Source organism: Monodelphis domestica, chromosome 5 (genome assembly GCF_027887165.1).
Source record: "Monodelphis domestica isolate mMonDom1 chromosome 5, mMonDom1.pri, whole genome shotgun sequence".
Classification (NCBI taxonomy): Eukaryota; Metazoa; Chordata; class Mammalia; order Didelphimorphia; family Didelphidae; genus Monodelphis; species Monodelphis domestica.
The window spans coordinates 25,638,578-25,658,316 of record NC_077231.1 but is presented as its reverse complement, the minus strand read 5'-3'; the positions used below and the strand labels follow the sequence as shown (position 1 = coordinate 25,658,316).

Here is a 19,739-nt window from a genome sequence, read left to right as displayed (position 1 = left end):
TTGGGGAGACCTCTGACCACTGCTTCCAACAGCACCTCGGCCAGGCACCTGCAGCCTCCTGTGCCTCAATGGTGGCAGCTGCTTCCTCAATGCCAGGCGCCAGCCCAAGTGCCGCTGCCAGCCTCGCTACACAGGCGACAAGTGTGAACAGGACCAGTGCTGGCAGTACTGTCAGAATGGGGGAACCTGTGCTGCCTCACCCTCTGGTATGGGGACACTCCTTTGCCCAGCCTTGGTTTTTCCTCCCTCTCCTTGTTCTTCTTCCCTCTCAGGCTCAGTCCCCTCTTTCTCTGCCTCCCTCCCCGACCCCTTCACCATCTTCCTGCTCGTCTCATCTTTTCCCTTCCTCCCCCCTCAGGCATGCCCACATGTCGGTGCCCAACAGGCTTCACGGGCCCCACGTGCAACCAGCAGGTATGTGCGGGATATTGTGCCCACAACGGCACCTGCTCCGTCAACCAGGGCAACCAACCGCAGTGCCGATGCCTGCCAGACTTTCTGGGAGACCGATGCCAGTTCAGTAAGTGCCGTCCACACCCGGGAGGTACAGGAATGCCTCTTGAGCATATCATGGGGCTCCCAGCAAGAGGAGAGAACTGGAAAGGGTTTCTGGAGGATCCCTGAAAAAGATTAGGGATGGGGGAGCTAGGTGGCTCAGTGGGTAGAAAGCCAGGCCTGGAGAAAGGAGGACTTGGATTCAAATCTGGCCTCAGATACTTCCTAGCTGTGTGAGCCTGGGCAAGTCACCTAATCCCCATCCCCTAACCCGTACCACTCTTCTGCCTTGTAACCAATATATAGTATTGATTCTAAGATGGATGATAAGGAGAAAGAAAGAGAAAGAAAGAAAGAAAGAAAGAAAGAAAGGAAGGAAGGAAGGAAGGAAGAAAGAAAGAAAGAAAGAAAGAAAGAAAGAAAGAAAGAAAGAAAGAAAGAAAGAAAGAAAGAAAGAAAGAAAGAAAGAAAGAAAGAAAGAAAGAAAGAAAGAAAGAAAGAAAGAAAGAAAGAAAGGAAGGAAGGAAGGAAGGAAGGAAGGAAGGAAGGAAGGAAGGAAGGAAGGAAGGAAGGAAGGAAATAAAGAATTCGGAAGGAAGAAAAGAGGGAAGGAAGGAAGAACTTTTGAATAATTAGAGCTGTCTAAAAATGGGCCATTTGGGCTCTCTCCCATTGCTGGAGGCTTTCAAGGAGAGGGCAGAAATACTGTAGAAGGGATTCATGCATCAAAGCAGGAGGCCAGATTAGATGGACTTCAGGGCCTTCAAACTCTTACGGTCTCATGGCTCAGTGACCTTGGGGTGAAGGGCATGGGCACAAAAGGGCTCAGGTCAATGGGCATTTATGCTAAGCACGAGTTTGCATTCCATTGGAGAAGGCACCATGAAATTACTGGGTTACAAACAAGATCTAGGCATGCGAAATTGGAGATAATCTCCAAGAGGGAAGGCCTGGGAGAAGCTTCCTGGAGAAGGGGGAATTTTAGCTGGGCTTTGAAGGAAGCCAGGAGGCAGAGATGAAGAGGGAGGAGCATCCCAGGCATGGGAGAAAGCCAGCCTGTGAAAATGGCTGGCATTGGGAGTGTAGTGAGTGAGGAGGCCAGTGGCACAAGGGAAAGCAGAAAAAAAGGCCCTTGATGGGGAAGCAATGACTTAAACTGGGGTTGGGGTGGCACGTGGAAGATGGGGAAATTCTTGGGCTACTGGGAGGAGGCTGGGCAATGCTGGGGGAGAAGGAGATAAGAAAGAGCATAATGGGATCATTCTCTCTCTCTCTCTCTCTCTCTCTCTCTCTCTGTCTCTCTCTGCTCTCTCTCTCCCCCCTCTCTCTGTCTCTCTCTGTCTCTCTCTGTCTCTCTCTCTCTCTGACTCTCTCTGTCTGTCTGTCTGTCTCTGTCTCTCTCTGTCTCTCTCTCTCCCTCCATCATCTCTCCCTCCCTCCCTTTCTCTCTCTTTGTCTCTCTCTGTCTCTTTCTCCCTCTCTCTCTCTCTGTCTCTCTCTCTCTGACTCTCTGTCTGTCTGTCTCTCTCTCTCTCTGTCTCTCTCTGTCTCTGTCTCTCTCTGTTTGTCTGTCTGTCTGTCTGTCTCTCTCTCTGTGTTTGTCTGTCTGTCTCTCTCTGTCTGTCTCTCCCCCCCCCCCCCCGTCACACTCCCTTCCCTTGACTCTGACCCACACAGAGAAATGCTTTGACTACTGTGAGAACCAGGGCGTGTGCCAGATGGCCTCGGATGGCACCAAGCTGTGCCGATGCACAGGCCAGTTTGAGGGCCCACAGTGCCAGGTGGACAAATGTAGCCGCTGCCTGGATGGGACATGTACCATCCTTCGGCAGAGTGGAGACGTCAGCTGCAAGTGAGTGAAGGGAGAGCTTTTGGCCGCTGTCCTTCCTCCAGTATCTCCCCATCCTGGCCCAGGCCTGCCATCCCACCCTCCATGCGCCCCTTCCCTAGTGCCGCCCCCCAGCCCCTGCCCCTGCAGCTGGCCCTTTCAGGACCCCAGCTAACTCTTCCCCCTCCGCAGCTGCTCTGATGGCCGGGTGGCCCCCAGCTGTCTCACCTGCGATGGCCACTGCTTCAACGGAGGCTCCTGTACCATGAACAGCAAACAGATGCCAGAGTGCCAGTGAGTCCCGGGAGCCCCAGGGGCCCCCTCTCCTCGTGGGTGGCCGCCCTCGCCCATACTGGCCCCCACAGCCAGCCTCCTCGGGCCAGGGGGGTCTCTGGGGCCGTGGAGGACTGGGCCAGCGGGTGCCATCCATCCTTCCTCCCTCGCAGGTGCCTTTCCCCAAACACAGGCCCACGGTGCGAGCAGTCAGCCAGTGAATCCCAGCCTGGACGTAGGTTTCGGGGATTGGGAAGGAGGAGGGTGTGGTGAGCCGGAGGGGTTCTTGAGGGGGAGGGAGGCGGCTGCAGAAGCAGAGCTGGCAGAGAAGAGGGGGCACCTTCGAGCCCTCAGGCACTTCCGGGCCCCCCCCCCGCAGGGCTCTGACTCTCCCTGCTTGTCTCCGTCCCCCTCCAGGTATCGCCTCCATCCTCATTCCCATCTTCCTGTTGCTGCTGCTGCTCCTGGTGGCCGGGACTGTCTTTTGGTACAAGCGCCGAGTCCGGGGGTGAGTTCGGAAGGGGAGCGCCAGGGGGCCCTTGAAGCCTGCCAGCCCCCCTCCCTGGTTTGCCTGGCACTCATTCCCTGCCCACGTCCGTCCCCAGGGCCAAGGGCTTCCAGCACCAGCGCATGACCAACGGAGCCATGAACGTGGAGATTGGGAACCCCACGTATAAGATGTATGAGGGCGGGGAGCCAGACGATGTTGGGGGCCTGTTGGATGCCGACTTTGCTCTGGATCCCGACAAGGTAGGCAGGAGGGAGGGAAGGGCAGGGCAGCCCAGAGGCCCCTAGGGGCGGAAGATGGCAGGGCTGGGGATGAGCTGGGTGCTGGCCGGGGAGGCGGGAGGCAAGAGCTTGGATGTGGAGGTGGGGTGGTCTCCCCCTGATTGCCTTCTGTTCTCCACAGCCCACCAATTTCACGAACCCCGTGTATGCCACCCTCTACATGGGGGGCCACGGTAGCCGACACTCACTGGCCAGCACCGATGAGAAGCGGGAACTGCTAGGCCGGGGGCTCGAGGATGAGCTGGGAGACCCCCTGGCATAGGGGCCCCTGCCCCCGCCCCAGCCTGGACTCCAGAGATACCTTCCCCCTCCCATGAGAAATCCTTTTCAACTCTCCCCCCTCACCTGAGTACTCCCTCCCCAAACCCGGCCCCCTGGCCGATGTATAAATGTAAAAATGAAGGAATTACTTTTTATATGTGAGTGAGCGAGCGAGCGAGCGAGCGAGCAGTGTTATTTCCTTTCCGTTGTCCTCCCCCCCTTTCCCCTGCCCCACCCCCAATGCTGCCTTCCGGGGTGAGGGGCAGGGAGGGTTCTGGGGGTTGGGGCAGGGGAGAGATCCCAGCGGCTACCCCATCCTGCCCTGTGTGAGACCCCCTTCCCTCCTGGCCTCCAGGTCCCCAAGGGCTAATCTGAGGGAGGAGGAAACGTTTCCCGTGTCGGGGTGAAGGGGGCCCTGCCCAAATCAAAGCTAATCATACTTCTAGTCTTATTTGGGGGTGGTCCCAGCCTCCCCCAGGCCTCCCAGCCTCCACAGAGCTCTCCCGCATCCCAGATGCCCCCCTCCTCCCATCACTGTGGCTCCCACAGTTGGGGATTTTCTTTGGGAACCAGCCCCTCCGCACTCCTTAGTGGGGCTGAGGCCATCCTGGGGTGCCCTGGGAAGGAGTGGGCAGCCCCTGTTTTGGGGGTACGAACATTTTAATAATTTTTGCTGAATTCCTTTACAACTAAATAACACAGATATTGTTATAAATAAAATTGTAAAAAACTGGGACTTGCCATTGGCCTCTCTCTCAGGGGAGGAAAGGAAGAGAACTGCCTCATGCCCCCCCTCTGGCCTTGTCTCCCGCCTTCCTGGGTGGGCTCCTCGAGGCTCCCTCTAATTCCAGCCCCACGCCCTGGCCCAAGCTCGAGCACTCCATTTCCAACTGCATTTTCACAAAGGTCTTGCGAACCCCAAGAAGCCACATTTACCCACATTCCCCCTCAAAAGCACACCTTCCCCACCTCTCCCGAAGTCTGCCATTGGGGCCACCATTCTCCCAGTTGCCAGAAACCTCTTTGGGTTTCTTCGCCCCTTCCCTGTGTTTCTGTGTGCCCCCCACCCCCACCCCAGCCGATTGGTTGCCGAGCTGTGCCCATTGCATGTCGGCACTATCTCCCATCCATTCCCACCTCGGCTGCTCTAGTCCAGGTCCTCATTACCTCTCACTTGCACAATTGCTCTCGTGTCCCTTTGGATCTCCCCGCCATGCCTCTTCCCTGGGCCAATTCATCCTGCACACCAATGGCAGGTTCATCTTCAAAACCCCTGAAGGGACTGCCTCATTTCAGGACTCGGAAAGCTCCAGTATCTCCCCACTGCCTACAGGGGTCGAATGCCAGGTATTCCAATCAGTGGCCCAAATCTCCCCTTCCCTGTACGCTATCCTTCAGCCAAACCGGACCATTAGTGCTCCCCAGACACAGAAAAGGCCCTTCTCTCTGCTTTTGTCCATGCTGTTCCCTTTGGGAGAAAATGCCCTAAGAGGAAGAAAATAGACGCAGAGCCGAGAGTCCCGGAGTTTGAATGGGAGCTCACCGAAAATTCATCTGAAACAACTCGTCCTCTACCAACCAAAAGGAATTGTTTTACCCAGCCCAGGCGTGGGCCCATCTTGCCCAGGGTCTGGTCTAAACCTTGCTGGCACCATGTCCCACTTGCTATCTGTGTGACTGCGGGCAAACCATCTCCCTCCACCTCAGTTTCCTCATCTGAAAGATGAAGTGGGGACCACATGGTCTAGCGTAGCTTAGGAGCTGGAAAGGAACCAGAAAGGTCATCTAGTCTGAGCCACTTTACAGGGAAGAGCGCTTAGAAAGGAAAGGTTCTAGAGCTGGAAGGGACCCCAGGTCCTCGGCATTCCAGAGCCAGCCCTCTCTTTGGTGCTGTTGCCAGAATACAATGTGCTCCTCGCTCTCTTCTCCCCAGAATAATAGTTCTTTGGGTGTCTTCCTGTTCCCTCCTACTGGGCTGTAAGCTTATCAAGGGCAGGAGTTGTCTACTACCTCTTCTGGCATGACACTGGCCCTCTGCAGTCTCCCTGACCACAGATGCTAATCTTTGGTGGTGGGGAGCTCACTCACTCCTCTCCCCCACCTAGAAAGAAATCCCATTGTGAGAAATGAATTCCTTTGGAGTGGGAAGAGTTGCCTTTGCCCCTCTCCATTAAAAAAGGATCTCTTGAAGCAAATACTCCCATTATACTTGCACTGGGTGACTCTGGGCAAGTCATTGTCTTGAGCCTTCATTTTCTCATCAGTCCACTAGGGAGAGGCCTGGGATTTTCTGTCCCAGAAGAATCAGTGCTTATAAGGGGCTGTACTTTCAGAAGGTATAATATAAAGGAACCATTTTTATGCCCCCCCCCCATAAACTGGGCACCTTGTAGACCATCTAGTTACTGGTTTACCAGAAATGAAGATATGCCCTTGGGAGCAAAGGTCCACCCCAGCTTGTGGCCAGGCAGCTGACTGACAGACTCCAAGGAGGGGGGCAGCTTAGAAATAAGGGGAATCTTGAACGTTCAAATGGGGCTTGGTCCTGTTGCAAGTGAAGAATGTGAAGGGAAGTGACTGACCCAAGGTCCCCCGGCTCTTCAGAAGCAGGATTGCCTGGAATTCAAGTCTCCCTGGGAAAGGGGAGCCCAGAGTTTGTTGCCTGGGCTGAACATGCAAATACTTGTCAGCAGAATGCTGCTTGCCCACCTGGCCTGGGACATTTCCTCAGTCACCAAGGGAAGGAGCTCTGGCTTCGGCTTCCAACCTGCCCAGAGAGGCTGCCCTGAGGCCCTGCTCAGCTTTTCTGTCCTCCTTGTAGGTGCCCCCGGCTCCCCAGAAGGCCCACTTAAAGCCAGAGGGGCGGTGGAGTTCTCCTTAAAGAACTGGAGCCCGGGCTCCTGCCACCACCCCCCTTTCTCCCATCTCCACCTCTAGTCTCTTCCCAAAGCTCAAGCCAAAGTGTACAATTTCAGAGATGTTGGAGCCCCCCCCACTCGACCCCCGACAGCCTCCCCCAAGCGCCCCGTCCTGGCTGAGGCAGACTGGGGTTCAGGTGGGGGCCCCGCCTCAATAGCGAGGAAGGGGGAAAGCGGGGAGCAGGATGGCCGCCAGGTGGCGTCCAGATTCTCTCCACAAAGAACTAGTAGACTGGGGCCCAGCGCCCCCCGCCCAGGCACGCTCCCCCTTCTCCTGCCTGACTCTTCCCCGCTCCGCCCTCCCCCCACCCCCGACCCGAGGCCCCACCACAAGCCCCTTCCGCCCCACCCCGCCCCGGCTCAACTTCCCTCGGTTCCTCCCCGGCCACCAGCCCCCCGCTAGGCCTCCGCCCCCTTCCTGCCCCGCTCCAGCAGTCTTCACAATCGGGGAGAAGCCCTCCCCGGGCCGAATCCGCACCCGCGTCCAGCCGGTGCCTCCAAGCCCGATCCGCTGCTCCCCTTCTGGGGGGCGGGGGCTGACTGGCCCGGCAGCCTCTTCCAGCTGCCAGAGGCTTTGGCAGCCCTCACAGTGCCAGGCGCACACCTGGTACCCGGCCCCGGGGAGCCGCCTGATTCTCCGCTTGTCGCGCTGCCCGAAGCTACCAGGCAGTTTGGAAGAGGGGGGAGGGGCAGGAGGGGGGAAGGCCTGGGGCTCTGGGCGAAGCTGACTCGCCCTCCACATCCGGGGCTCCCACCCCCTCCACACAAACACACATGCACACACGCACACACACACACACACTCACACACACACACACACACACTCCGTCCGGGTCCGAGGCAGTATTTCTGAACCGAGCCAGCGGAGCCCTTCTGTTCACTAACCCAGGCCAGAGAAGGCGAAAGACGAGAAGGAGGCAGAGGCAGCAGGAGGGAGAGAAGGTGAGAAAGGAGCAACAACCCAGGCTGGAGCTCGAGCAACAGTCCTGGGGAGAGCTCTGGCCTGGCAGAGAGCGTCAGGAACTCGGGCGTCCCCAGAGAACGCAATTTCAGATATTGGAGCCTTATCCGGGAGGGTGGGAGTGCGAAGGCAGGGGACTGCACACGATGACTTTCGCCCTCCAGAACCTGCCCCTAGCGGCCACCTGGAGCCTTACTTCGGCCCCGCCAACCCTCGGGGGGGGCCTCACTTCCCGGGTCTGGGCTCCAGACTTGCCCAAGGGTCTCCGAGGGCAGAACTGTCCCTCCCCGCCTGTTTTTCTCGGTCTCTGGCTGTGCCTGCCCACCTTAGGCGGGCAGGCGTCCTAGGTGGCGGTCTGTGCTCGGGCTCGCTGATCCTCCCGGGCTCCGACGTCCGTCTCTGTCTGCGCATCTCTGTTTGTCTCTGTCTGTCGCTGTCTCGGGCTCGGTCATATCTCAGCCTCAGTGCATAGCAACAGCTGACAGCTGGCGACACCGCGGGCAGAGAAGAGAAAGCCTGGGTCGGGAGAGGGGGAGACAGCCGGGGGCAGAGAGGCAGACAGGGGCCGAGGCAGACGGCTGACAAGCGGGGGCAGGAGGAGGGGAAGGGGGGAGAGCGCCCTGGCAGGGAGGGGATCCGAGCTGAAGGAGGCTTTCCCAAAGAATTAGGGGTCTGCTTTATGGGGGGCAGCACCGAGGCTGCGGGCCCGTGCACTGCCCGCTTCGGGAGACTGGAGGAGGTCTGGGGGTCTTGGATTGGGAGCCAGTGGAGTCAGGAAGCCCAGAGTCGTGGTGGGGCTGGGCCTGGGGATCCGGGAGAGGGAAGGAGCCAGGAGGCGGAGAAGGGCCTGCGTCCGGGGAAGCCACGGGACAGCTCTGGGAGGGGGGCCTCGGGCGGCGGCGGCGGCGGCGGTACGGGCGCTGACGGGGATGGATGAGGGCCCGGTGGCTCATTCGGCCAGGAGATGAGAATCATTGATCACTGGCGGAAACCCCGTCACGTTTGTCAATAGGACTGACAAACGGCTCGGGCAGGGCCACCCTCCCCTCAAGTCCTGCCCCTGAGGACCAGACCAATCTTCTTCCCCCTCCTCGTCCTTCGGGCCACACCAGGCCCACCCCGCTTCCCCGGGCTCAGCTCCCCTACAAGCCTTTGCCACCTTCGACACCCAGTGGGACTCCTGGCGTGCCCTGACTCCCTTGCCCAGGCTGGCCCTCGTCCTCTATGGCCCCAGTTCCTCTCCAGGCTCTGAGGACACACTTGGAGTCACTTCGCAGCCCCTCTTGTGGCGGGCTAACCTCCACCCTCTCCCCGCCTCTCTGAAAGCCTTTTGGTCACCCTCTTCTTGCCAGCCACCAGGCCATGCCCCAGGCCATCCAGGGCACGCGATCTGAGCCCTGAATATGCCTGTCTTCTCGGTGTTCCCAAGGTCTTTGCCTGCTCTCCCGCAGTGAGACACTCTCTCTCTGGAAGCTCATTGCCACCCATGCCCGAGCACGAAATGCCCCTGTCCTCCAAGCTCGCTGCTGTTTCAGCACCCTCAAAAGAAGAGTCCCAGAGCCCTAACTCGCTAGCATCCAAGCACCCTAGGCTCCACTCTTTTCTTCAAGGAGAGGAAGTCCAAGGGGGTCCTAGGGCCTGAGGCGGGGGGCGTGGTCCTGGAGGGAGGGGGCGTGGTCCTCCGCTAGTGGCCTCGGGGCGTGGCTTCCAGACAGAGGAGGGGTGAAAGTCACCTTCTCTCGTCACCCCCCCCTCCCCGCAGAACGCGGGGAGGGGGAGGTGGGGTGTGGAGGGCGCGGCCCGGGATTGGTGGGACCCAGAGTCCCGCCCCCCCCGCCCGGGTGCCAGACTGAACTTTCTCCCCCCGCCCTCTCCACCCCCCCCCCCCGACCGTTCTCCCCCCAATCTCTTTCCTTCCCTCTCCTGCGCTCAGTTCCCCAGGTCCATCGCTCAGCTCTTTTCCTCTCCTTCCCTATCTTCCTTCTTCCTTGGTCCCCGGCGCCCACAGCTGGGGACTGTCCCCCTGGGGTGCTTGCTTAGCCCGCCCCAGTCCTCACTCCCACCCCTGAGCCCCGGAAAGATGCGGCTGTTCCCTGGATGGCTGGCCCTGCTTCTCAGTCCCTGGTTCCTGCGGAAGGTAGGGGGGGCGGGGGCTCTGGGAGGAGGGGGCGGGGAAAAGGGCTGGGGACCCAGGAGTCTGGGTCTCCAGGGCCCTGGGGAAAGCTGAGCGTCAGGGGGTTGTCTCGGACTCCTGGGTCCACGGAGAAGAGCGATTCCTCTGCGCCGCGCCGGTCCCCTTTACCCCCATCCCCCATCCCGGCGGGATCTAACTTTGCGCGGCATCTGGGAGCCTTGGGGAGTGGGTGCTGTGGGTGGCGGCGGGCTGACAAAAAGACCCCGGTGCCCGCGGACCCGCGCTTCCTCCCGAACAAGTTTGTGTGGGCGGGGGCCTGGGAGAAGGGTCAGACCCCCGAGTGCTCCTCCGGAAAAGGGTGAAGGGAGCGTGTCAGGGACACAACTCGAATGTGGCGGCGAGCGAGCCAGAGACAGGGTCGATGTCTCTCGGTCCCCTTTCTGTCGCTATCCCTCTCCCTTTGGTCTGGCCGTGGCTCGCCTTGGCCATTTCCCCTATTCCTCTCTCCAGAACACATGATGTGGGTTCTGTTACCGTGTAGGTACCCTGATCTGCACACACACACACACACACACACACACAATGTCAGCTCCCCACACACGGCATCCCCCGCTTCCAAGCTCACACACAATTCTACACTGGTACACAACCTCCTAAATGGACTGGAGAGCTCCCCACTACGTTGCCCTGCCTCGCCGGGTTGGGGGCTGGGGGCGGCGTGCCCCCTGCCGTGGAGGTCCAGAAGCCTGACAGCTGTCCCCCTCCTTAGCTCCTGAGTGTGAGCACACGTGTGGGGTGTGAGCTCTCCGAGGGGACGTCCTTGCGTGGAGCGGGTCTCAAAGTGGTTCGTCGTGCCCCTGCTCTTGGGGGGCGTTTGGGAACAGAAGTGGCTTTCCCCCTCAACCCCCTGGGCCTGTCTCTGCGGTGTGTGTGCATTTGGGGGACGTGTGTGCTTGGAAAGGATTCCTGGGCTACATGTGTGTGTTTCCTCCCAAATGTTTATCTGGGGATGCTGCTGTTGTGTCTGCGGAGCCTTATCTGAGGAGTCTTCTGAGTCCTTTTTGACCTGCCCCACTAGCTCCGGCTTTGGGTTCGAGGGGAAGTGGAGGTGTAGCCAGCACCCAGCCAGTCAGCCTCGGTGTCCCCCTCTTTGGTCCTTCCCCTCTATCAGTTCTGGCTCTCCACACAGCTGTTGATGGCCTCCTGTTAGGAAAAGGAAAGGAAGATAAAGGGAGGAATCTCCTTGGGGAAGCCTGGGATTTCTCTCGGGGTATTTTGGGGAACAGAGTGTGGGCTGATCATGGGAGCGAGGGCAGCTCATCACCCCCCCCCCCCATTCTTATGAGCCCTTTCGTCTCACCCGCTGCCAGGGGCTAGGGCTGAGGAGTAGCCAAGAACTCAGGCTCCTCCTCAGATTCCGTTTGACCTTGGGGGGGGGGGGAAGAGGCCGAAAGGGGACTGGGGGTGAGTTACATTCTAATGCTGCCTCAGTTCCCCGTCCCTTTTCTCTCCCCCACGCCATCCCAGATTCCAGAAAGAAAGGGGGAGCAACTGAACAGAGGCAATGGGAGCCCACCCAATCCTCAGGGTCAGAGAAGCAGGAAAAGGCTTTTGGGTTGCATGGGTCCCCACTAAAGCCATTGGGGTGGCAAGAGCTGGGGGTTGGTACCTCTGACTAACAAACCCACCTGGCTGGAACTCGGGTTCAACAGGGAGTGATGGGGACTCTTGGAGCTCTGGAGTCCCTAGTCCCAGAGGCTGAGCAGCCCTCGGCCCCTCTCGTGCTCCCCCTCCCCCCTCAACTCTTCCCTCCCTTAATCAAACTCCCCCAGCTGACCAAACTGCTTTAATTTCCTTCCCCCCAAGGGAAATGGAACATCTGGCCCAGACTTAGGGAGAGTGAGAGAGTGAAAATGATTGTGTGTTGTGCGCCGCCCCCCCCCCCCCGTGTGTGTGTGTGTGTGTGTGTGTGTGTGTGTGTGTGTACACCGTCAGTGTCTGTACCTGGCTGTCTGAGGATGTGTGTGGAGCTGGGGCCACGGCTGTTCATCTCCTTGTGTGGATCCGTGTCTCCATGGCTAAGTGTGAGGAGAGAGGAGATCTTGGGCCCCTGCCAGCGACTGTCAGACTGGGGATCCATGCCTAAATGCCCTTGGGTTGTTGGGTTGGGGGGGGGGGGCAAGCCCAGATCACAAGCCAGGACAACCGGGATGAACCGTGTGGGGAGGCCCCGCCAGCTATCGAACCACTCTCTCGATCTGCCTTTGGTGGCCTGTTAAACCCCAACCTTCGCCCTTATCTTTCCTGCCCTTTTCTTCTCTCCTCTCCGCCTAATCTCCTGTCTCGGACCCATCTTTCTTTCTCTTCCCCCTCCTTTATCTCTCTTTTATCTGTCTCTTTCTCCTTATCCATCTGTCTCTTTCACTTTCCATTCCTTCAGCCGCCTATCTGTGCGGTGACTGTCTCTCCTGGATTCCTCCTCCCCTTCTATCTCTCTCCGAATCTGTTTTCCTTACTCGCGGGCTGCCTTTCCATTTCTCTCTATTTTGGTGGCTTTTTCTGCCTTTCTCTCTCCCTCCTCTCTCCTCAGGCAAATGAAGCCGCCTCTGGGAGAAGCCCACCCGCAGGGAAATGGGGAGGGGCAGGATCGATAGGAACTAATCACTAATCACTAATTACTAATTAGCTTAGGGAGCGGAGGAGTGGAGGCTTGCCGGGACTCCCCAGCCTTGGAAACGAAGAGTGGGATGGAAGTGGGAAGAAGGTGCATTTACCCGGCAGAACCCAAGAGCCTAGGCCTCGAGGAAATGTGTCCCGCTACAACCCGGGCGCCACCGCCCCCCTGCCCACTCCCTCCCTCCACTCCCCCGCCGCCCCCAGTGGCCTGGCTTCCCCCTTTCTTCCAGCCCTCGCGGTCCCCTACTAATCTCCGGCTTGGCCACTTAAACACGCGTAGCCCTGTCTCGAGAAGGGAGCAGCGCACAGGGATTTGGGGTAATCTGGGGCCGCAGCTGGGGCCAGGGCGGCGGGGAGGAAAGCGAGCCGGGCAGCGACCGGCTTCGGTCGGCGGGCGCCCTGTGACCAGAGCTTGCGACGAGGGAACGTCGCGTCTTGGAACAGGGAAGGGAAGGCGGGGAACTGAAATCAGGAGGTGAGGGGCAGCGGAATAGATGGGGCAGAGGCTGGCTCTGCGAGGCCCCCGAAGGAATAGCGGGCACCAGAGCCCGGCACCGGCGAGAAAGCGAGGGAAAAGAGCGAGGGACGGGCCCGGAGGGGGAGCGAGCGAGCGAGGAGCTGAGCGCCGGGAGAAGAGGGGCTGCTGATGGGGGAGAGCGTGCTCCAGGGCTGTGGAAATTGATGAGGCTCCTTTCCCCACTCCAGGCCCCTCCCTTCTCCCTCTCCCCAACACCTTCCTCCCCCACCCCCACCCCGCTTCGCCGGCCTCGGGTTCCTGCTTCGGGAAATTACATCCCTGCCCCCCGCTCCCCCCCCAGCCCCGCGCCCCGGAGCCGGCTCCTTTATAGACACATTTATTGCAATAATAAAGTGAGGCGCGGGGCTGGGGGGGGGGCGAGAGCGGGGGGGCGGACCGCTCCCGGGGGGCACCCGCTCCGGGAAGCAAGGAAATAAAATATAAAATAAAATCAAAATTCAGATAGCGGTGAGCCCTGCGCTGCGGCCCGGGAGACGGGCTGGGGGGAAGGGAAGGGAAAGAAGGGTGAGGGGAGACACTCCGCAGCCTGGGGTCCTTCCTTCTCCCCCCAGGCCCAGGCCTCTCCCAAGGTCATCAGGAAGCAAGAGTCGAGACCTCTGGGAAGCCTCCCAAGCCTTCGCCTTGTACCGAGTTTGCAGGGTGGGGACAGATTAGCGAGCTGTGGACCCCCTTCGCCCCATCCAGGCCAGCTGCCAGTTCGATTCTGGAGGCTAGGAAGAGAGGTCACTCCGCTTCTGGGCACCATGGGTGGGGAGAAGACCCCGCAGGGAAAGGAGCAGAAAAGCCTTCTCGAAAGCCTCTGATCAAAGTAGAGGCTCCGGGGTCGACCCTTTCCTGCCCCTCCGCCCACCCAGTGATGGGTGCCCCCTCTCTGTCCCCCCGAGGCCCTGAGCTGCCCACCCTCGCTACCCCCGGCCCACGCTGCGTGACTAAGGCGAGGCGCCTTCTTCAGGACACCCTGACCTCCAATGGCACACGCACTCTGCACTGCCACCAGTTGTCCGGCTCGTCCTGTCCTAGCAGGGCCCGGAGGATGGAGAGCCGGCTGTGTGCGTGCGTGTGCTCTCAGCTTGGGCCTCCTTTCTCCCGGCCAAGCTGAGGCCATCCCGGTCCTGAGCCAGATCGCCCAACTGTGGGATGGCTACTGTCCCAGCGCTTCTCAGCTGATCTCGCCTGGGGACAAGGTGGGGACGGGAGGGGGGATCCCTGCAATGCGGCTGGGGGGGCACCGACTTCTCCAAAAGCCCTCAAGCCGACTCTCACCTTTCCCACTTGAGCCAATTTCCTTGTCCCCTTCCGCACTTGGCCCCTTGACGAGCAGGGAAGGGTTTATTTATGGGCAATAGCCAGAAAAGGGACCCCAGGAGTCACCCAGCCGTCCCTCGGGCTCTGACCGACAGCAAAATCCGAGGGCTCCCCGCCTCTTCTCCCTGCTTCACGCTCTTTGGGGAGTGAAGGGACCCTGCTGGGGGAGGAGGGTTTGGGGGTGCTCCCCCTCTCTAATGCCCCGGGGGGCCTCGAGCTTCTCTCACACCCCAAGCCTCCTCAGCCCTCCACCTTTCCTGTCAACATTCCTTGCTAACGCTTCCATGGAAGCCCTTTCTCTCTTACACTTCGACTGCTTGCCCTGGGGACCCAAGGAGGTGGGATGGAGGGCCCCCCTCCGCCTCCAGCCAGCCCCAATTCAATGAACCACTTCGGCTTGTAGTCCGGCTCTCCTCCCCGCCCCCGCCGGCCCAAGGCTTCGAGACTGGTGAAGACAGGCTTCTCCTTCCCTATTCCCCCCCCCCCCCCGCGCTGTCAACCACGCTCGCCTCTCCCCTCTGCAAATGTCACCGCGCCCAATTAGCTTAATTAAACCGAAGCCTCAGCGAATGCTCGCCCCCTCCGCCACTTCCCCACTTGCCTCCCTCACTTCCACACTTCTAGACAAACTGCCCCATTCCCCACTGGAGTCAGTCAAGGGAGCCCTAGTCCTCATCCGAAAGCCGCCCAGGCCCAGGGGCGTCACCGGGAGCTTCCCGCATCCAGGCATCCCTGGGTCTGGCCTTGGGAGCAACCTGTGTCTCTCTGAGCCCCATAGAAGACAGGCAACGCCATCAATCCAGGGAGAGATCGACAGACAGAGACACTGAGACATACAGAAACCAACCAACAAAAAGAGGTGGCAGGAGTGTCAAGAGAGGGAGGGAGGGAGAGACGGGGGAGAGAGAAAGGGGAGAAAAGAGAAAGGGAGGGAGAAAGGAAGAGGGGATGGGGAAAGGGGGAGAGGGGAGAGAGAGAAAGGGAGGGTTAGGGTTAGAAAGAGAGAAAGGGAAGAAAAGGAGAGAGAGAAAGGGGAGGAAAGGGGGAGAGAGTCAGAGAGAGAAGAGAGGGAGGGAGACAGAGAGAGGGAGGGAAAGGAGAGAGACAGGGAGAGACAGAAAGAGAGAAAAAGGAAGAGAGACAGAGGCAGGGAGAAAGAGAGAGAAAGAAAAGAGGAGAGGGAGGGAGAGAGGTTGAGAACGGGGACAGACAGAGACGCAGACAGACAAAGTCAGAGAGAACTAGAGCCCCAGACTCGGATCCAAAGGGTCAGACATCAAGGGGTGGGGGTTGAAATTGAAAAAGACACTTGAAGACCTAGAGGAAACCGATTTTATTTCATCGTGTTGTCTCATTTCCTCCCTGATAGACCCTTCCTCCGCCCAGGTCACTTCCCTTCCCCACCATCCACGGTCGGTCAGGGCCCACCCACGCCCACACCCACACAGCACACCCGCCCACTTTCATCTTTCAGACTCCCGCAGTGAATGGGGAGGGGGAAAGAGAACCGGAGCCACGGGATTTGCAGGGATCAGAGAAGGCGAAACAGCAATTTGTCTAGGATCAGGCACCCGGGTGGGAAAGGAAGGAAGGATGGACAAGCGGCTTTCAGACACCCCCTCACCGCTGTCTCAGCACCCCCATCGCCAGTTCCCACCCCACCCCCATTTCAGCTGAGCGGGTGTCTGAGGAACTGGCAAAGACCTGCCCGAGTTCCTTCCTCCCTGTAAGGAGAGGGAAGACCTTAGGCCGGCCAGAAAGGCAGGACTTGTATTGAGGGTGGGTATCATGGTACACCTAGAACCCTGAGAGGGGCAAGGAGCAGGGGAGGGAATCGGGGAGGAGCTGGGAGGGGTAAGGGATGAAATGTGACCTGGATGGTCCTAGAAGAGAAGCAGTCCGACCCGAGGCCGGAGTGTTCGGGGACCGAAGTCTCTACTCTCTAGCCTGCCTCTCTCATCTGCTGTCTGGTCAGCAGAGAGGGGGTGAGGGGTGGGGAACTCTGGGCTTCTCCGCAGGGCAGAAGCCTGGGCACAGGTAGGGGCTGGCGCCTTTTGGCTGCCCCTCTTCCAGCCCGAAGGGTTCCCCAATCGCACCTCCATTTGGCTCGGCCCTGGTTCCCAGTCTCGTCTCGTACACCAAAGAGCTCCCACAGGCTTAGTTCCCCCATCTTCCCTCGCTCCCACCCCACTCCCCAGGCCCAGAGTCGGCTCCTCCGCTCCCCCTCAGCCCCAGGGCTTCTCCTCGTCTTTGGGCCTTCCTCGTTCCTCTGCTCAGCCCTCGGTGTCTGCTTCTTACGTCCTAGCCGCCCCTCGCCCCCCTCACCTGGACCTGGGCAAGGCTGGGGGATGGGCGGAGGGGAGGGGGCGATAAATATGTATGATGAGCAGGCGGCGGCGGCATTAATAACCCGGGATCGCAGCGCTGCGGGGACTGAGGCGGCGGCGGCGGCGGCGGCGGCGGCTAGACAGAGATTCCAGCTCCTCTGAGGCTCCCCGCCCCCCAATGCCAAGGCCCCTGAGGTCCCTGGCCCCGACCTGGGGTGTCCCCACTCGGCGTGGACAAACAGCCAGAGTTCACACGTGGTGTGTGCACAGTCCCGCAACACCTTTTGTGCACAAGGACAGTGAATACACAGGGATACACCACCCCGCCCCCGCAACCGCCCAGTGCCCGCTGTTGGATTCTCAGTTCGAGCCAGTGTAGACACGCACGGTACCCTCCCTCCTTCCCGATTCCCCAGCCTCCCAGCATCTCCATATTTCTTCCCTCTCGCTCTCTCCTCATCTCCTTCATTCCCTGCACCCTCTTCTCCCGCTCCCCCACACTCCGCCTCCGCCCCCGGATAATTGATGGCCCGGGCCTGGCCCGGCCGCTCCCGCCTCTCGATCCATCTTGTACTCGCGCCAGCGCTGTCTCACCGGATCGGCCGCCACCTGAGACACTGAGAGACAGGCAGGAGGAGAGAGGGAGGCGGGGTACCAGCCAGGGGGCGGCCGAGGTGGGGGCTGGGAGCAGGACCCTACCGCCTACCCTGCAAGCCCCTTGGAGCAAGAGCCCCCTACCCCTGGCTCGACAGGGGCAGCATGGGGGGGGGGGGTGAATGGGGTCTTTTTCGGGCTCAGTGGGTGTAGGAATTCAGCCCCCCACCACAGGCCACGTCCCCCAACCCCGGTGGGGGGCAGCCTTCCAAGCCTCGCCTGGAGCTCGCTTCCAGCTCGCGCTCCACAGCGACCCCCCTCTGCCGGGGCAAGGATGTACTCAGGCAGCACCGGCAGCCCAGGGCGGGCCTCTTCGGCCCTCCTCCCGGCTCAGCCCCATCTGGCCTGGGCCTGAGTTGCTGAGTCTCAGTTTCCTGCCCCCTCCCCGGGGACTACCTCGGGATTTTGATGGATTGCTGCCTCCCCCCCGCCCCTGATTAATGAGCAGGCACGGGGGCCACAGATGGAACTGCCCGTGCCAGGCAGCCTGCCTCACCCCCACCCCCTCCCTGTCCTTCTGCCCTGTTTAGCTTTCTCCCCACAAACCCTCTTCTCTCCTCCAGAAAGGGAAGGCGGGGGAAGAGGACGGAAGGGGAGTCCAAGGGGGCACAGCTTAGGAAAGTCAGAGATCCAAGGAGAGGGAAACAAAGGCACTGTCTAATGTTCCCCGACCGTTCTGGGAAAGGGAAGGGCCCTGCATGGGAAGAAGGGCACGGGGGTCGGAAGACGGGCTCCTGGATCCCTTCCCCAAACCTCCTCTCTGTCTTTGTCTCTGTCTCTGTCTCTCTGTGTGTCCTTCTGTCTCCCCCACCCCCCTCAGGCCTCCAGTGCCCAACTGCCCGTGTCACGGACCCCGAGGTATCTGGAGCTGCGCCCTGCGGCTGGAGCTGGAGCGGCCTCTCCAGGCCGCCTCTTCCAGGCCCCGCGATCCTCGGAAGGCTACGGCGCAGCCGAAACCTGGAATTGGGCCTTGCCAACTAACTACACCGGGGCCGGGGCCGGGGCCGGGGCCGGGGCCGGAGGGCCTGGCGGGGCCGGGCCCGGCTTGGCTCCCCCTGCCCAGCGCACCAAGAGGAAGCCGTCGGTCAAGGCCGCCAGGGCCAAGAAGATCTTTGGCTGGGGGGACTTCTATTTCCGGGTGCACACCCTCAAATTCTCGCTGCTAGTCACGGGCAAGATCGTGGATCACGTCAACGGCACCTTCAGCGTTTACTTCCGGCACAATTCCTCTAGCCTGGGCAACCTGAGCGTCAGCATAGTGCCTCCCTCGAAGCTCGTAGAGTTCGGGGGTGTGCTGCTTGCCGGCCCGTCGCCTCACCCCCTGCAGTCCACTCTGGCCTTGGAGGGAGCCGCCCTTCCGGGCCGGGGGGCTCCCCTGGGAGTGCCTGCGGGGGGATCGCTGGGCATGCCATCGGGGGGAAGCCTGGGAGGGGCCCTCGGGGGCGCCTTGGCGGGGCCCCTAGGGGGGGCCCTGGGAGTCCCCGGGGCTAAGGAGTCGCGGGCCTTCAATTGCCACGTGGAGTACGAGAAGACGAACCGGGCTCGGAAGCACCGGCCCTGCCTTTACGACCCGTCGCAGGTGTGTTTCACGGAGCACACCCAGAGCCAGGCGGCGTGGCTCTGCGCCAAGCCCTTCAAAGTCATCTGCATCTTCGTCTCCTTCCTCAGCTTTGACTACAAACTGGTGCAGAAGGTGTGCCCGGACTACAACTTCCAGAGCGAGCACCCCTACTTCGGCTAGTAGCTGCCCCATTCCCGCCGCCCCGCTGCCCTCGGCTTCCCTCACACCTAACCCTCCCGGAACAAGGCTGCCCCGGCGCCCCCCACCCACGCACCTCCTCCATCCCCCCGCTGCTTCCTGGGTCAGTAAGGGCAGGAGAGGGCCCGGAGCATCCTGGGGAGGGCGGAAGGACACTGGGGAGGCCCACCAGACCGGCCACTGACCCTGTTGCTCTCTCCCATGGATCGCCTCTTAAGATTTCCTCTTCCACCTTGGAACAGGCTGGATGCCCAGCATCCCAGGGACTTCACCTTGCTTCAGTCCTCCTCCAGCGCAGCTTCCTTCCCGGCAGTCCCCAACTCCTCCTTCCTAGCCACCTTCAAATGGCCAAAGGTGGGGGGGAGAAAGGAGGCAGCCCCGCGGGGGTCTCTGTTCCCCCGGCCCTGCGCCCACTCTGGCCGACAGCCTCTCCCCAGCCCCAATGACCCAGCTCCCTGGAATTCCAGCCCTCCCCCCGCAGATGTCTATTCTCTTCTTCCCTCCTAGTAGCCGGGCCCCCTATAGTGCCTGGCCGCCCCTTGGACCGTCTAGCCCCGACCTTGATTCTGCCTGATCCTTTATTCTACCCATTCACTTCTCTTTGAGCACCCAAGCCCCCCCCGCCGGAGCAGGACAAAATGAGAGCTGGAGGGCTCCTGGCCCCGTGCTCTGCCCCACCACTCCCCTCCTTCGAGGGGCCATGTCGTCCAGCCCCATTCTGCCCCTCGTCGCCGCTGCTTCTTATTTTTCTATGCTCCCCCCCCCCCCAGTTACAATGAACCGCAGATATAAAGGGAAGAAAATAAAGTCAAACCCAACCC

At 60.4% G+C, this 19,739-nt stretch overlaps 2 protein-coding genes across 3 annotated transcripts in view; both read left to right on the top strand.

Annotated features, from left to right (window-relative positions):
* LRP1 (LDL receptor related protein 1) overlaps window positions 1–3,801 on the top strand; it is a 114,549-nt gene extending 110,748 nt beyond the window's left edge. Inside the window, exons 82-89 of the mRNA XM_056797815.1 lie at window positions 33–206; window positions 359–520; window positions 2,173–2,347; window positions 2,516–2,617; window positions 2,770–2,831; window positions 3,014–3,104; window positions 3,202–3,346; window positions 3,507–3,801. Coding sequence (XP_056653793.1) covers window positions 33–206; window positions 359–520; window positions 2,173–2,347; window positions 2,516–2,617; window positions 2,770–2,831; window positions 3,014–3,104; window positions 3,202–3,346; window positions 3,507–3,647 — 1,052 coding nt within the window. The 3' untranslated portion in view covers window positions 3,648–3,801. The remainder of the gene's footprint in view (window positions 1–32; window positions 207–358; window positions 521–2,172; window positions 2,348–2,515; window positions 2,618–2,769; window positions 2,832–3,013; window positions 3,105–3,201; window positions 3,347–3,506) is intronic.
* A 3,471-nt stretch (window positions 3,802–7,272) lies between these two features.
* On the top strand, window positions 7,273–19,739 carry NXPH4 (neurexophilin 4). Of its 2 annotated transcripts, none has more exons than XM_007506227.3 (2): window positions 7,273–7,506; window positions 17,980–19,739. In XM_007506227.3, the coding sequence occupies exons 1-2, from the start codon at window positions 7,339–7,341 to the stop codon at window positions 18,898–18,900; spliced, it is 1,089 nt and encodes a 362-aa protein (XP_007506289.2). In that variant the 5' UTR covers window positions 7,273–7,338; the 3' UTR covers window positions 18,901–19,739. The 2 variants fall into 2 exon arrangements, with proteins under 2 accessions (XP_007506289.2, XP_056653790.1); XM_056797812.1 differs by lacking the exon at window positions 7,273–7,506 and adding an exon at window positions 9,414–9,662.